The sequence below is a fragment of the Dermacentor albipictus genome, chromosome 1 (assembly GCF_038994185.2).
Source record: "Dermacentor albipictus isolate Rhodes 1998 colony chromosome 1, USDA_Dalb.pri_finalv2, whole genome shotgun sequence".
Taxonomy (NCBI): domain Eukaryota; kingdom Metazoa; phylum Arthropoda; class Arachnida; order Ixodida; family Ixodidae; genus Dermacentor; species Dermacentor albipictus.
The window spans coordinates 314,102,339-314,118,950 of NC_091821.1; the positions used below are offsets into that span (position 1 = coordinate 314,102,339).

Genomic DNA, 16,612 nt, shown 5'->3' on the forward strand with positions numbered 1-16,612 from the left:
TGGGGGAATGCTTGGACATCAATTGTTTTCTTCATATTTTATGGTATTGTTGGGGATGTGCTGGGTATTTTCTACACCATGTATGTAAAGTCGAATTGCTTTTGTTCGTAATGCCGCCCCAATGCCTCCTTTACTAGATGCCAGCCGCGTTGTCCGTAAACTCGGTTCCTGGCCCTCTCCCTTTTCTCTCCTCCGGATGGATGGATGGATGATTGTGGCTCAACCCTTTGAATCGGGCGGCGGCGACGCGCGCCACCTAGCCTTTAATCGTTCTATATGCATGCATACCTATGTATTTACTCCTTTACTTCTGCGTTGATATTGTCCACCAATCAGATAGCCTCCGTTTAGTTATTTCTACCTGTTCAAAGTCTATTCTGGCTCGGTACGTTTTTGTCCTCGAAAAGGCAACGAGCGCCGCTTGTGGCGGACGTCTGCAACCTAGATCACGTGCTGCGGCCTTCGAGATTACCATGGCGTCTGTTGCCATCTCAGAGGCCCACGATAACGCTCGCTAACAGACGCCCGCGCACATAAAGCGCCCGCGGAGCATTCAGCCCCCGCTGCCATAGAGTGTGTGACGCAGCATTCTCGACAGGAAAGTAGCGAGTGCCGAGTTTTCAGGAAAGGAAACGCAAGCAAGGCAGATGACGATTATTGTTGTGGGACAAATTTACACCGCAAAGGGTGCAACAGTTTTAAGAGTGTACAATAATTCTACACTCTTAGAAATATTTACACCCTTTTGGACGTATCTATATATTTGGACGTAGCCCGGTACTTCCCAGTCACGAACGGCATGCGCGTTATCAGTGTGACGCAGCTTCTCGAAAGGAAAGTAGCGAGCGCCGAGCTTTCAAGAAAGGAAACTCGGGCAAGACAGATGACGATTATCGTTGTGCGACAAGATAAGCCCCAAAGGGTGTAAATATTTTTTAGAGTGTGCCTGGCCCCACAACGTTGGATGAATGCACAAATAGCCCGGAACGAGAGCAAAATAAAAATTTCTTCGTTTTTACAAGGCGTCTTGCATCAACTTTACGAAATTGCACGTGACACAGATTCGACGGAGGCTTGTAAATTATTTGTGCCATGATTGCACGCAATTGAATAGCAGGGGAGAAAAAACAAAGAAAAAAGAACGCGCCGTACGCGTTCCACCCGTGTTCCCAACGCGCGCGCCCAAAACCGAAATCGGAAGTGTGCTGCAGGTGTTAATCCCATCCGCTTGGTGCGCTACAGTCAATTCGGCCGCTGGGCCAGCGCTGCTGGGCTCTCCGCCATGTCTCCGCTCTTGTTGGATGAGGCCAGTGCGGGGCCGATGAGGCCAATGAGATTTCGGTGCATAGCGTGTGCTTAATTCATATAGATAGAGTTCGAAGTTTGCGCGAAAATGGAGTGCATGACACGTTTCATATTGAGGACTGCGCCTTGCGCTCTGCCACTTCTGCGATCGCAAGCCGCGCCTAGGTTTACTCAGGTATGCGGGTACAAGCGATCACTCCCAGCTGTGCTAATGGAGATGAAAGCTCGTCGAAAAAGGGCAGGCCCGGAGCCCCTGCGTCATCGCTCCGCTCGTCTAGAATGGAACTACGACGCGGAAATGTATGCCTTCGCCAGGCGCCTGGGCGAAAGCTGGGCCGACGGCACGCTTCGAATCGCCTTTGTGCAAGCATCTTACCTGGAACGGGAAAAGCAACAGCGGGAAGAACTAGGCATGCCATCGGAGAGCGCCGGCGCCGACATAGGCTTAACGCCGAACACCGAACTATCTGCGGCTGGTTACGACTTTAGCAAGAGTTACGCACAAAACTACATTAGTCAAACTTTTCCCAGCCTACCTCCGGACGGCATTGATGCTTTAAAACGCTATTTGTTATCGGACACCGTGCTGTCGCACGTTTCGAGTAGCATCGGCACTGCGGACTTGATCATGTGCGCCGACTTTCCCCCGGAGGAAAGCACGTTGGCCAACGTACTCATGGCTTTAATTGGGGGATTGCTGAAAGACTGTGGAGTAGAACGGGCGCAGCTATTTGTGCGGGACTTTGTGCTCACGCAGCTGATAGGCAAGGATGTGTGCGAGCTGTGGGAAATTCCCGACCCTCACGAGAGGCTGGCCGCCGTGCTGCAAAATTCCGGTAGGGCTCCCGCGGAACCGAGGTTGCTCTGGGAGTCCGGTAGGAACACTCTTGAAGCCAGTTTCTGTGTTGGGCTTTACTCTGACAAGCAGTTTCTGGGCTGCAGCGTCGGCGAAACGCTGACCATAGCCAAAGAAATGGCAGCTCGAGACGCACTCCGCCGTTTCTTTGGTTTGTCGCACGATAGAAATGCCTTGCCCATGTGCGGAAAAAATCTTACGTTGAGACACGACCGAACTGCGCAGCAGAGCTCAACTGCAGCGGCAACGCACTAACGCATCGTTGTGTGGGGGAAAAATAATACGAATCGTGTAGTGTATATATTTCAGCATGCAAGTTTGCCTGGCATTGTGTACGACTTGCATTCTGTTCAATAAATACACCAGAAGCACTTCGTTTAGAATTGACTGTGATCTTGCTTTGTACGTATGCGCCCCATCAGAAGTTAGCTAGCAGTCGGTAATGTCAAACCTTGACGAGCAGGCACCAAGGCCATCTTTCAATTTGAAGTAGTACAAATATTATTGCCAACTGCGACGCAATGCTATTTACTCGCCTTTCACAATTTCTTCGTTCTCTCGCCAAGCTGTGCATGTACTTTAGCTTGCCAAGAGCTCCACAGCCAATCTCTTGCTCTGAATGCATACATGCCACGTACAAATATTTCATTAACCTAATGGCTTATTTTATGATTTTTCACATCTGCCAACCTTTACGAAAAATATTGTTAGCAAGAAAGTTACACTCGTTGGTCTTCAAACCTTCTGCTGAGAGTTTTCCAATTGTAAAGGAATTTTTCCATGTTTGTTGAAGTTCAAAACTCATTCTCCACGTTTATTTTTCTTCCCCAAGAGTTTCTAGCACATTGGTGAAAATTTATTCTTGCTCAGCTGAGGCAGAACGCACCAATCAACAATTTTTTTCATAGGCGCATTGTATGATCCAGACATTCAATTGGCGCATATGGGAAGACAGTGAAGTGATACGACTGCCAAAATAACCACTATTTCAAATATTCGAACACTTGAGTGCTTTTGTCACTGGCAAAAGCCAATAAAATTGTGAAGTCCGAATTTTTTTCTTGGAATGCAGGAAAACCCAGAAGCTACAAATTAAACTTAGAATGGTAGCCCAGTTGACAATGTATAGCCAAAGAATACTTGAATCCTTGAAGGTTGAGCACATCGCCTGAAAAAACAAAAAACAAAAAAAAATATTTTGCATAAAGCTTCATGTTCAAGGTCAGAAAAGTAGCTTTGGTGGTCGGCTTAAATATATATGTGATATATCATTAGATACCTCTACATGTCTCCTATTCATGTGAGAAGTTGCAGAAAGGTTTTTAAACGCGAAAAATTATTCTCTGAATTTTTGTGTCGCCATCGGCTTTTATTTCATGTGCGCCTTTGCTGGCCTAGGATGACTAGAAATTTGGCTTTGTCTGCAATGCAGATGAAAAAGAAATGGGGTCATGGTATGCATTTTGCTGCCAAAAGAGGCACACACTAGCACTACGCCCCTTGTGTTTGGTGTGTGCCCGGTGAACCATACAGCCATTGCACACGGAAGATAACCACGTGTTAAATAATTCAGGGAATCCTGCAGATTTAAATGGCACGTTTCATGCAGTTTATAAAAAGAAACATTTGCACTTAAATAGCCAGCAAATCCAGAAAGAGCGCAGATATCGTTCACGCAAAGCATCTGAAAAGAGATGTTGCATTGCAATACAGTGCGACATATCAATCTGCATTGCAACATGTAATGCAGTTCGATATACAAAAATCGGGACACTATGTGCCCTGTTCTGTGGAACCCAAAGACTGTCGTAAGACTATGCAAGTAGAAGACGTCTTCATAATTGCAACAGAAATCTTGCATGAGCAAAGGTTTCTGGTGTTGTGCATTATCGCTGTTTGACAGCCTAGCTGAACATTCTCGGCTTTAAAATTCATGTGCCCTGTTCAGGATGATGTCCTTAGATGTGGTTGACATCCACTTTTTGCATTCATGGAAAGAATGTGTCGACGCTGCGTCGCTTGTTTTCGTATTAATAAAGAAAGAAGCCAGTCACAGTTCGTTGATTAGTTTCTCGGGTCCATTTTATTAACAATCTCTCCTTGCTAGACTGCAAGACTTCATGTATTTATGCTGTCTACATGAGCCACGTACGAACATTAAAAAAAAATTTCACACTTAATATATACCTTCTTGTAATTTCTCATTTGCAAAGGAGGCATATACACATCCTGCTGCAATGAACTGAATTAGACGCTAATAGGAAAAAGCATTTTCCATTACCACACCGTCAACAAATTCCCCTTCATCCTCTAATGATCATAGGTATGGAACCGCTCTTTAAATATCAATCCTTGTTCGCATTTTTAAAAGACGTACATAGTTTTCATGTCATTTCACCAGGAAATCCGTAGCACGGCCTCTTAACTGAGGTTTCTGCTGCGATAACTGCACTAAAAGAAAGCACCTGCCTCCCAGCCTTTGGGCTCAAAGGCCTTCCGGAGGCTTAGGTGGTATTTCCATATTCTTGTATTTTAGCTTCACGATCACTTATGACGCGTACTATATCCACAGACAACTACATGTATCACTATCATAATTTTACGCTATATACTATTTTACGCTTCCATGACACTTCCTGATTTTAGGCCACTTTACAGCCATGTTACATCCCACCATCGCAACTCACAAATCAGCGCTTAACACAACATTATCAGTCATGGCGCTCTTTGGCCATACTTGGCCCTTGCGCCACTAAACAATACACATTCATTCATTCAAGGAGGCATTTAGAGCTATCTGGTGATGTAGCACAAATATTTTTAGCCCAACCACCAAAGCACATTTTCTTACCTTGAACACAAAGTTTGCTTTCAGCGATCTGCTGAACCTTCAAAGCTTCAAATATTTTTTTGCTATACTATGCTAACCCGACTACCATGCTATATTTATTTTGCACCTTCCAAGTTTTCCTACGTTGGGAGACAAAATTCAACCTTTGCAAGTTTACCGGCTCTTGCTGGTGCCAAAAGCACTCAAAGTGGTCAAATATTCGAAGTATTGCTTATTTTGGCAGTCACATCACTACATTGTTTTGCCATACACACCATTTGAACAACTGGATCATACAATGTGCCCTTGAAAAAAATTGCTGATTGACGCCTCCTGGCTCCCCTAAGCAGGAACAATAAATTTTTGCAAATGCTCGAAAGTTTTGGGGGAAGAAATAAATGGAGAAAATTGGTTTTGGACTTCAATAAACATGTGGAATTTTTTTCAACTGTACCTGTCACATAAAAAAAAAAACAATGCTAGTTTATTTGGCGTGGAATGACCCAATCAAAAACGGCAGTCATACAAAGAGTCATTATAATCTATAAAAGCAATGCATTGCCTGTCAATCTTTGCTGTTCCAAGTTTGCTATATAAACTAAATCATTAATAAAGTGTGTCAGATAGCAAATGAGTGTAGCTGATATGGTTGACACCAAGAGAGAAAAATGGAGCTGAGGAGGCCATGCAATGCGTAGGGAAGATAACCGGTGGTCTGTTAGAGCTACAGAATGGGTGCCAAGGGAAGGTAAGTGAAGTTCAAAATTAGATGGGGCAATGAAACTGGGAAATTTGCAGGCATAGCGTGGAATCAGCTAGCCTAGAATAGGGGTAATTGAAGATCCCTGGAGGTCTTCATGCTACAGTGTACAGTACTCACGGAATGGAACGCGACGGAGAGCCTTTAGTAGAACCCTGCATGTGTGCAAAGTACTCGAGAGTACCATGTCATGTCGCTAGGAATCGGGTCACCAAAGGTGACGTGGACTCCGATCTAAGTGACCTCGCCAAAATTGCGTCATTGTGACAAGAACTGCAGCCGGTGAAAACTAAAGTATGCGTGATAGTTAGCCCTAAATTGACGCGTTTCATTCCATGAGCACTGTACATAGCATAGGCTCATGATATCCTGCTACAAGTCTGTGCTAAGCACAAGCTATAACAAAGATGTGTGCTCTAAAATGCGTGTTAAAGGGACAGCATAAAGCTTGTCTTGAATGCTTTGCAAACATGGGATGCCGCAATTCAATCATGGCACGTTAACCACGATTACACTGATGAGCAATTATTTTTCAATTAGGACCACTGATTTTTTCAGCTCCAGATCTGCCATATATGTTATTGGGCAAGTACTTCAGCATACATTTTAGGAGAAATCTCGGCAGCCAAGGTTATCGCTAACACTGATGCTGGAAAATGAGGTGCGCCTTATCACTATGAAATTTGGCATATGCCTTTGAAACAGCAAGGCCTTGACCTTTGATAAGCTTCACAACTAGATGGAAAGTTATTGGTAGGGAAGGGTTTTTCAAGTAATCTTTCTGCAGCTTCTTTCTCGCCTTCCTCTTATACACTGAATGGGCAATGGTAAGCAGGAAAGAAAGATGGGTTGGCCAGCGGATCCCAACTCTGGCCCACTACTCAACAGTGAGGTAAAAAGTGAAAGGGAAAGCGAAAAGAGAATGAGGGGAGGCTGTGAAAGGGCAGAGAGAGTTAAGCAGGTAAAGCTTGTGTTTACAGTTTGTTCACTCAATATATGTATAGATGTCATATGCAAGAGTACCTTGAAGCAAGATAGACGGGTCTGCCAACTCACCTTACAAGGCCATACAACTATTGTTCTGTCAGTTAAGCTTCATAGAGAGACACATGAGGTGACAAAATTTAGTATACTCCTAGCAATAGCCATGCCGTGCCGTGCCTGCAGCCTCTTGCAATGCCAACAATATTCCGATTCCTGGTGCTTTCTTCCAGGTGCAGATAAGTGGCTGACAAAAAAAAACGTGTGGTGCTTCACTGCTGGGTTTCCGTATGTTGTAACTGTCCAAATGACTGACGGGCACCATGCGTTTTTATGTGCAAGTTGTTTTAAAGCGAATGCTTTACTGGCCGCTAACTTGCGATTTCGCCGTGGCGGTGCTCCGAGGCCCATGACATCACAATGTGCGCCTCGCCCGCCGTGGATATTTCTCTCTCTCTCGCTCCCTAGTCACTACTGCGCATGCGTCACTAGTAGCACCGAGCCACAGGTGTTCTGCTGCTGCACAGCACCGCACCCTTTCGTCTCCGCCGTTTGGTGTGACGTCACACCGCGATCCTCGTCGTTGCGCTCGCCTCCGCTCACCTCGCCAGCTGCGTTGCATGCCTGATAACATGTCGGAGGATTGAAAAGGAGAGCTCGCGTGCGCCGCAACCACAGTTGAGGCGGCAGTATGGACGGCAACAATTCTGATAAGCAGGAGGAGGCCTGGAATCAACATTGGAATGAGATGAAGAGGAAACGAAACGCCCAGGAAACAGATGAACAGCACGCCGAACGAGTGGCTAAACGCTGCAACATAGCTAGACAACCAGACTAACCTGGACTTGCAATCAAGATTAACCAAGGCTAACCTTGCTATGCCTTAGCTTTTGCTACGTATATCCTGTCATAGCCGAGCTGAGCCACTGCCAATTTTTTTCTTGTTGCCATGTTTGTATGGCAGCACACACATTTAATGTTAAAGGAACACTAAAAAGAAACACTAAACCAGTACAGGTTGATAAAGTATCATCTCTTAACTCTATTTTCGTTAATATTAGAATGAAAAGAAGGTCGAAGTATCATTTTCCAATTTCGCACAATGCGCCAGTGCCGGTAGATGAGTGCGAAGTCACAGATTTCATAGTATCTTTTTCATATTTGGGCTGTTGTGGCTCAGTGAAAATTTTGGCACTTGACATGTTCAGTCCTTGTATCTTTTGGAATAATTTAATGTAATCCGTCTTTAAACTAATTAACAAGATCTAAGAAAATTTCATCAAAGTTTAGGACATACATAGGGCTGGTTGCCGAGCCTCAACGCCAAGTCCCCACCAGTCTTTTGCGTCTTTTCTAGCTTACCAATGCTTGCGCGTGTCTAGACTTCTGTCTCTTCCACCTCAGATTTCTCTGCTAAGCATAGGAAAATATGTTCAACCAACAAGGCCAGAACTCAACCCTTACTACCCATTAATACTCGTCTCATAACTATGTTCTCATGATGCAGGGTCCCAAGCTGCATCTGGTACCAATAAAGGTACCAGATGCAGCTTCAATAGGCTCACTATACCAGTAACGAAATCATTACCTAGCCAGACTATTGTATACTCATTTAAACTTAATAAAGCTTAATAAAGAATGCGAGAGTGTAGTCCGAACTTGCCCGGAATGTTCTTGCCAGACGGTGCAGAAAGCCTGTTAATATAATGGCATGCTGTGCAGCATGTATGTAGGCTATTTAACTGCAGACAGTACCTGCCCAATTGCTTTACTTAACATCTCATCACTTTTGGTGCGAGGCCACTACACTGGAATTTTTATCTCAAAACTCTGCTATTCAAATTTTTTTCTCTGGTTTTATTACTTGTAAGTAATGGATATAATTTAAACTCGGATAATTTATGCCATTGGCAAGTCGAAATCAAACATTTTTATTTGGAGCCGTTTTTGTGCATCTGGAAATCACTTTATTCGAACTTTTGGCTTCTCAGGGATGATCAATGTAGCCAAAAACTCTCGATGAAGAGAATTCATTAGCTCGAGTAGTCAAAGCATGCCATGTTTGGTATTATAGCTGTTTTGCATTTGTGTAGGTGCTGGTGCAAGTAGGCATCACTAAGTTCATAGCTTTAATGTCCGATATGCATGCCGTCACACACTTCTCTTTTTCATGGTACCAGTGGTGGCCAGTGCGTTGGTCACTCAAACACGTTGTTTCCTGGAGATATACATTCGTAGAATTCACATTTTTTTACCACATTTTATCATACTTCATATTATTCAAAGAAAAATCTCTGGTTCCAAAGAGTATGAATTACATAAGTCGCCTGTATGTACTTTATTAAAAAACTCAGCACTTAATATCAACCTGAATACACTAAAAGGAGGGTAATTTTGGGACCATGGTATAGAATTTCTTTTTCATGCTTAAGTATAAATAGTTATTTTTGGTGTCTGAAAGAAAACAAGCAAACTGGCCTAAGTATATAAATACAACAAACCTTCATTTTAATAAAATTGCCATATTCAAAATTTTATTTCATTTGAAGTTTTCCATGATACTGACTGCAGTGCATGCTTTTTAGATCATATTCAAAATGGAGTTCTGCTGATTTCCACTTAGTATGCAGTTTAAAGCGAAACTCTAAATAGGATTGCTCTGTGTAATGCACATGGCAACCCTCTGCTTTTCTTCATACCAAGCTGCCCTGCTGTGGTGACAAAGTGGCTACGGCATTCTGCTGCTAAGCACAAGGTTGCGGGTTCAAGTCCTGGCTGTAGTGGCGATTCCAAAAATGGCAAAATGAAAAAAATGTGTGCTTAGACATCAGTGCACATTCAAGAACCACGAGTGGTTGGAATTAATCCAGAGCTTTCCACTACAGCACTCTTCATAGCCCTTGTGCTGTTTTGGGACATTAGACTGAGTAATTTGATCTGATGTCGTATAAACATGGAGAGGCAAAGGGTGCTGCAAAGGCAACTCTGTGTCCTGGCAACTCCTCGAGACTGTGACTTCATAACCGACATCAAGCCAGTTATGAAGGAATGCTGGCAGAATCCTGCCAGTGATGTTGACAAAATTTAGCACGGCTTTGTTTAATTATGGAGGTCGTACAAATTACAGCACTGTTGGAGTAAGGCTCTGGCGTTACTAAGGCTTCTTTAAGGCCTCTCCGCTCTTTACAAAAGACTATTTTAAACAAACCTCACGATGCTTCGTTATAAAGAGGGTTCACATTTAATAAAGTTTGTACAGTTCAGGGTTTATTTTGTCCCCCGGCAATTATTGTAATTTATCTTGCGTGTTTTTCATTTCTTTAAAGAGACACTAAAGGCAAATATTAAGTCAAGCTATAGTGATAGTTTAGTGCGCGAGAACCTCTAAGGCGTCAATATTATCGCAAGCAGAGCTTTAGTAACCGAGAAGTTGTGGTAAACGCAGCACATAATTAGAGACTCCCCTGGGACATTCAAGTACTAGCCCGATGACGAAGGCTTTCCTTATTATAATTCTGTGACTAGTACTCAATCACTAGTGTAATAAAAAGATCCATGTATTTCATTATAAGATGAAGAATAATGCTACTTGTCCAGTTCGATTTGATTTTTAGCAGAAGACAACTCATTGACATTACTCTTGACAACAACGCGGGTGGTTGAAAAATTTTATTTTCAACACTCTGCGTCACCATGCACTTTCACGTTTCAGTAGTTTCGTTATTGTGTATTGCTGCACTGGCTGGCTCGCAATACCCACACAAACTGCAAGTAGCAGAGTGTGCCACGTCTGTGATGGTGTGGGATTCCCGAATGGTCTATGCCACTTGACCAAGAGCAGGTGCAGTGGTGAATCTAGCGTTTTGTCTTGGCTCAGTTTCCCCATGGCCGCGCATTTGAGTTTTGCAGAAAAAAAAAAAAGAAAACTGTATTCCTATTTTACTCACCAATAGCAGTAAAGGGTGGTGGTGGCGTGTGCAATGTCGCCACTCCCTCGCTTGATGAGGGGCGACTTGAATTGTGTGTGCGAAAGGTATGCAGGCCCTTCAGACACGATTTTTTCATGAACTAAGTCTCTTCTTGGCACAAAACAAGCGCTGTGAGGTTTCTGCAATGCCACTTCAACAGTCCACATCAACTTAGTATTTGCCTTTAGTGTCCCTTTAACAGTACGTGCCTGGTACTTACAGTTCATGAATGGCATGCACATTATCCGCATGATAGAACATTCTTGACAGGATAGTATAGACTGCAGAGTTGGGTACAAGATACATGCCAATGGGTGTAAACATATTTTTAGAGTGCATATCAAGTTTCAGCAGTGAATGAAGCATTGTGTGTATTGTATTGAGTAGCTTTTATTTCTTCCATGTATGCAACGGCCCCTGGGTTAAAAGCTGTGCAGCAGCTTGACAAGGACAGAGGCCGTGTGATGTGAGCAGTGGATGTGCATAGTCTACTTTCAAGAAAGACCACCAACAGAAACTGGAAAGAAAACTGTATTCTCGTCCGGACACAAAGTGCATGCCTCGGTTACCTTTCAGAACTTCAAATTGTACTCTGTATGCAACTGCATTGCACAAGTATGACATGACAGTGGTGATGAATGTGGCAGCAGATGGTGAGCCAAAAGCTACGTCTCGTCTCAACAATGTGTTGCTGAAAATGAATGCATCTTTTATAACCCACACATTGTGCTGCGAAATAGGGCATAGGTGCGCTGATGAAAAAAACACACCCCAGTGCCTGACAAATCAGCTCGTGACAATCTTCATTTACATGCTGAAAACTTCGATGTGGGCGTGGAGCACTTTGAGTGTCAAACATGTGCCCACGTCAAAGTCCTTCCCTTTCTCTATGAAACAGCTATGTGCCGCATATGATCTCTGCAGCTTGCTCCAGACGCATCCCTCAGTGAAACTTGAGGAACTAGGCAATGATGTTGCAGGCTCGACGATTGCAAGACTGACCTGCTTACTTTCTATGTGCTATGTACACCAAACCAAAGAAACACGACAGTGTTCACAGCGTCACACGCCATGTCTTGCTCAGTACCTTGGCTGGAAATAGGGCGCACCACGTGCCTGCCCACCGTAGTGCCGATATCGTGGGCTAGGGGGCCTGCCACCATGCCACTCAGACTCATAGGCACCGTAGCCTTCATGAAAACGGTCCACCGGTCTGCCACGCATTTCATAGCCATAGTAACCACTGCCTCTACCACGCATGCGGTTGCCACCATTGCTCATGGCTTGCTGCTGCTGCTGTGGCTGATGATGCGGCGTCCTTGGAGAGTAGTAATCACCCCGCTCCCACATGCCCCTCTCTTCCATGGGCCCCGCGGGTGGCGACCGGTCCAGTGAAGAGCGCATTTGGACAGTCTCAATCTTGGCAGGTGTTGCATGGAAGTCTGAGGAAAAGGAGTCATGCACTTGAAATTCTGATGAAGATGGAGAATCCTGAATCCGGAAATCAGAAGACGAGTCCCGGATGCGAAATTCTGACGATGGTGGTTCGTTTATCCTGTATTCTGATGATGGTGACTCTCGCACTCGAAATTCTGACGATGATGACGACTCACGCACTCGAAATTCAGAGCGTTCTCTTGTCGTGTAATCAGATGACTCATTGAGGCGAAACTCTGTAGATTTACGAGCATCAAAATCAACTGAGTCAAGAAGACTAAACTCGGATGACTCCCTTGTGGCAAAGTCAGTTGATTCGCGGCGGTGAGGCTCTGATGGTGTCTCTTGCGCAGAAAAATCCAGGACAAGGTCTTGCTTTATGAGATCGGGAGAAGGATTGCGCATGTGCCTTGTGTCACCTTGACTAGCCAATGAGGGAGTAAGTTTTGATGTGGACGATGTCATAACTGCAGGCTGGGCAGGCTTATCCAGCTGTGGTCTAGCATCTTCCTTCCTCTCACTGAGTGCTGGGCCAGGTGAAGTAGTTTCGGCAGCAGGGCTCACCTGTGGTTGGACTAGCGTGATGAGATTGCTCAGTTTCTTGCGATGCAGGCCTTCTGCACGCTCGTCATCACCAGAGCCATCATCATCAAGCTCCATGTCTGTCACATCAAAGTTCTCGGCGACTGGAATCAGGTAGTCTGCAGACGGTGATGGTGGCGTCTCCGACCTTCCCTTTGGAGCTGCAACACTTCTGTGAGCTGCCCCAGTCACAGTTTTGATTGGCTCCAGGTAGGCCTGCAGGGCAGGTGGGATCGGTGGAGGTGCTAGTGCAGGTGTGCTCTGTGATGCTGTTGCGTTGCTGCCGCCTGCTTTCGGTGACACCTGCATCCAGGCATTTGGGCTTGCAAGACTCGGTATCCTGGACCCAAAGGCAGTGCTTATCCTTGCATCTGGAGAATCTTGTGGTGTGCTGGGTTTAATTGCATGAACCCGCATGTCAGAGTCCATAAGCGTTGCGGCCTTCCTTGCAGAATTCTCATCCAGCACAGGTGTCCCCTGTCCACTGTTCTCGTCCTTCAGGGGTGTGTTGCCACTGTGGACCTCGGACAATGCAGCAGCGGTTCGAAAGACTGCTGAAGAGTAAGGAGGCGAGTCAGCCTGTTTGGGTGTGTTGCTAGCAGAGCTTGTAGACGAGAACAGCCCACCAGGTATGTGACCCATGCTTTGCATCAGATTTGAGAGTCGGCTCTCAAGTGTGCTTTGTGCTGGAATAGCAGTAGCAAGGGCCGACGTGTTCACTACTGTAGGTGCAGCCCTGTTCTCCTGGAATTCTTGGTTGAAAGCATCTAGCCACGATGAGAGTACTGTTGGACCTGTTAAAGAAGAAAATACAGTTTTATTCAAACAATTCAAAGGAAAAGTATTATGACAGAACTATGACTCAATATGGTACAGCTTCAGCTGTTAGAAGTTTCATCTATCCTGCCCATAATGGACAATAATGTACAGCAGGTAGTCATAGTCATAGCTTAGATATCTCCAATCCATGTCAAATAAGTGTACCAAGTTCAGTGTCAGCGCCGCCACGTTAAATTATTGAGTACAAGAACAGCCTATAGAATGTGGCCTGTGGGCAATACTAATCAGCATTACAATGAAAGATTAAACAGGGCTAGTGCACAAATACAGTTAACCCTCGATATAACGAAGTAGGTAAAGTTGGCACTTTGTTATATCAAAATTTTGTTATATTGAAATTCAACCTTTTATGCAAATATTTAGTTGTCAACAGATTTTCTTACATGCCGTAGAACTTTCTGAATTATTGGGAAGTTGCAAAAAAAAAGTGAATTTCAATAAGACAGAATTTTGTTGAATTTGAGAGTCGGCTACCAGAAATACGACGTATCATGCCATGTTGATGATAGCTTCGCATCTGCGGCGGTATGAAGTGAAACCTGTGAAGATTTTGTGTCCACTTCACTGCAAAAGTGGGAAGATGCTATCGGTGAGCCGCTTTACACACAGTCCACACAATGCAGCATTGAAACCAGGCTGGACACCGCAATGAAAGCTTTGCGTTAGAATCACACAAATGCAAGGCAACAGGCGACAACCGGTTAATTACTCAGCTTTCATTTTTGTTGCAAAGTTGCAACATTGCACGCACATCATGTCTGAGCAAATGGGCAGAATACGGTACTGTGTCCAAAATTTTGGTAGTTATTATGCATTATTTCTAGTGAAAAAACTACATTTTTGACACCTTCTGCTTGTTGCGTTTAATCAAGGTGCAAAAGCCACAGATGCTGCTAGAGAGATTTGTGAAGTGTATGGCGAAGAAGTGATGCCTCTTAGACGGCTCAAAATTGGTTTAAGTGCTTCAAAGACGGCAATTTCATTCCATAATGACGTGGAATTGCAGGCTTGGCTGGATGATTTCTTCGAGTCGAAACCAGGTGATTTCTACCATTGAGGCATTGACCAACTTGTTCAACATTGAAAAGAAGTTGTAAATAACAACGCAGAATACATTATTCATTTAGTTGCTTCTTTCTCGTTTATTTTTGTGAAAACTTAAACATAAAGAAAGAAAGAAAGAAAGAAAAAATAACGCACACACGCACGCACACACACACCCGAACTTATGGGCCAGCCCAATATGTTCCACTTCAAGCCACGCAGCACGGAGTCCATCATGTGCTTGAAGGTGGGGGGTGCATTGCAAAGGCCAAAAGGCATGACATTGAATTCATGTAACCAGCCAGGTGTAACAAAGGCAGTCTGGAGATGATCAATGTCTGCCATGGGTACCTGCCAATACCCCTAGCGCAGATCTAAAGATTAAAAGTACTCGGCGCCTTGTAAGCAATCAAGGGCATCGTCGACCTGCGGCAAAGGATATACATCTTTTCGAGTGATCTTATTAAGGCACCGGTAATCCACGCAAGGTACTAAGCAACATACGGTCACGGCCACGTGTGCTCGGCAAGGTGTGCTGCAGTGACCATAGGATGGTAAGAACTCGAATTAGCCTAGACCTGAGGAAGGAATGGAAAAAACTGGTACATAAGAAGCCGATCAATAAGTTAGCAGTAAGAGGGAAAATAGAGGAATTCCAGATCAAGCTACAGAACAGGTACTTGGCTTTAACTCAGGCAGAGGACCTTAGTGTTGAAGCAATGAACGACAATCTTGTGGGCATCATTAAGGAGCGTTGCGATAGAAGTCGGTGGTAACTCCGTTAGACAGGATACCAGTAAGCTATCGCAGGAGACGAATCAGAGCGGGAAGATCTGATCAAGAAACGCCAATGTATGAAAGCCTCTAACCCTACAGCTAGAATAGAACTGGCAGAACTTTCTAAGTTAATCAACCATCATAAGACAGCTCACATAAGGAAGCATAACATGGATAGAATTAAAAATGCTCTCAGGAACGGAGGAAGCCTAAAAGTAGTGAAGAAGAAACTAGGAATTGGCAAGAATCATATGTATGCGTATCAGACAAAGCCGGCAATATCATTACTAATATGGATGAGATAGTTCAAGTGGCTGAGGAGTTCTACAGAGATTTATACAGTACCAGTGGCACCCACGACGATAATGAAAGAGAAAACAGTCTAGAGGAATTTGAAATCCCACAGGTAACGCCGGAAGAAGTAAAGAAAGCCTTGGGAGATATGCAAAGGGGGAAGGCAGCTGGGGAGGATCAGGTAACAGCAGATTTGTTGAAGGATGGTGGGCAGATTGTTCTAGGGAAACTGGCCACCCTGTATACGCAATGCCTCATGACCTCGAGCGTACCGGAATCTTGGAAGAACGTTAACATAATCCTAATCCATAAGAAAGGGGACGCCAAAGACTTCAAAAATTATAGACAGATCAGCTTACTGTCAGTTGCCTACAAACTATTTACTAAGGTAGTCGCAAATAGAATCAGGAACACCTTAGACTTCTGTCACGCAAAGGACCAGGCAGGATTCCGTAAAGGCTACTCAACAATAGATCATATTCACACTATCAATCAGGTGATAGAGAAATGTGCGGAATATAACCAACCCTTATATATAGCTTTCATTGATTACGAGAAAGCATTTGATTCTGTCGAAACCTCAGCAGTCATGGAGGCATTACGGAATCAGGGTGTAGACGAGCCGTATGTAAAAATACTGAAAGATATCTATAGCGGCTCCACAGCCACCATAGTCCTCCATAAAGAAAGCAACAAAATCCCAATAAAGAAAGGCGTCAGGCAGGGAGATACGATCTCTCCAATGTTATTCACAGCGTGTTTACAGGAGGTATTCAGAGACCTGGATTGGGAAGAAATGGGGATAAAAGTTAATGGAGAATACCTTAGTAACTTGCGATTCGCTGATGATATTGCCTTGCTTAGTAACTCAGGGGACCAACTGCAATGCATGCTCACTGACCTGGAGAGGCAAAGCAGAAGAGTGGGTCTAAAAATTA

At 44.3% G+C, this 16,612-nt stretch overlaps 2 protein-coding genes across 2 annotated transcripts in view; one reads left to right on the forward strand and one right to left on the reverse strand.

The window, feature by feature from the left end:
- Positions 1-1,256: 1,256 nt before the first annotated feature.
- mRpL44 (mitochondrial ribosomal protein L44) lies at positions 1,257-2,548 on the forward strand. Its single transcript, XM_065435453.2, has one exon. It carries the CDS (start codon positions 1,394-1,396, stop codon positions 2,414-2,416), a length of 1,023 nt encoding a protein of 340 aa, XP_065291525.2. The 5' UTR covers positions 1,257-1,393; the 3' UTR covers positions 2,417-2,548.
- An 8,665-nt stretch (positions 2,549-11,213) lies between these two features.
- The window catches only part of LOC135904577 (regulation of nuclear pre-mRNA domain-containing protein 2-like), an 89,107-nt gene continuing 83,708 nt past the window's right edge, over positions 11,214-16,612 (reverse strand). The window contains exon 10 of the mRNA XM_065435440.2: positions 11,214-13,513. Within this exon, the coding sequence (XP_065291512.2) occupies positions 11,781-13,513 (1,733 nt within the window). The 3' untranslated portion in view covers positions 11,214-11,780. The remainder of the gene's footprint in view (positions 13,514-16,612) is intronic.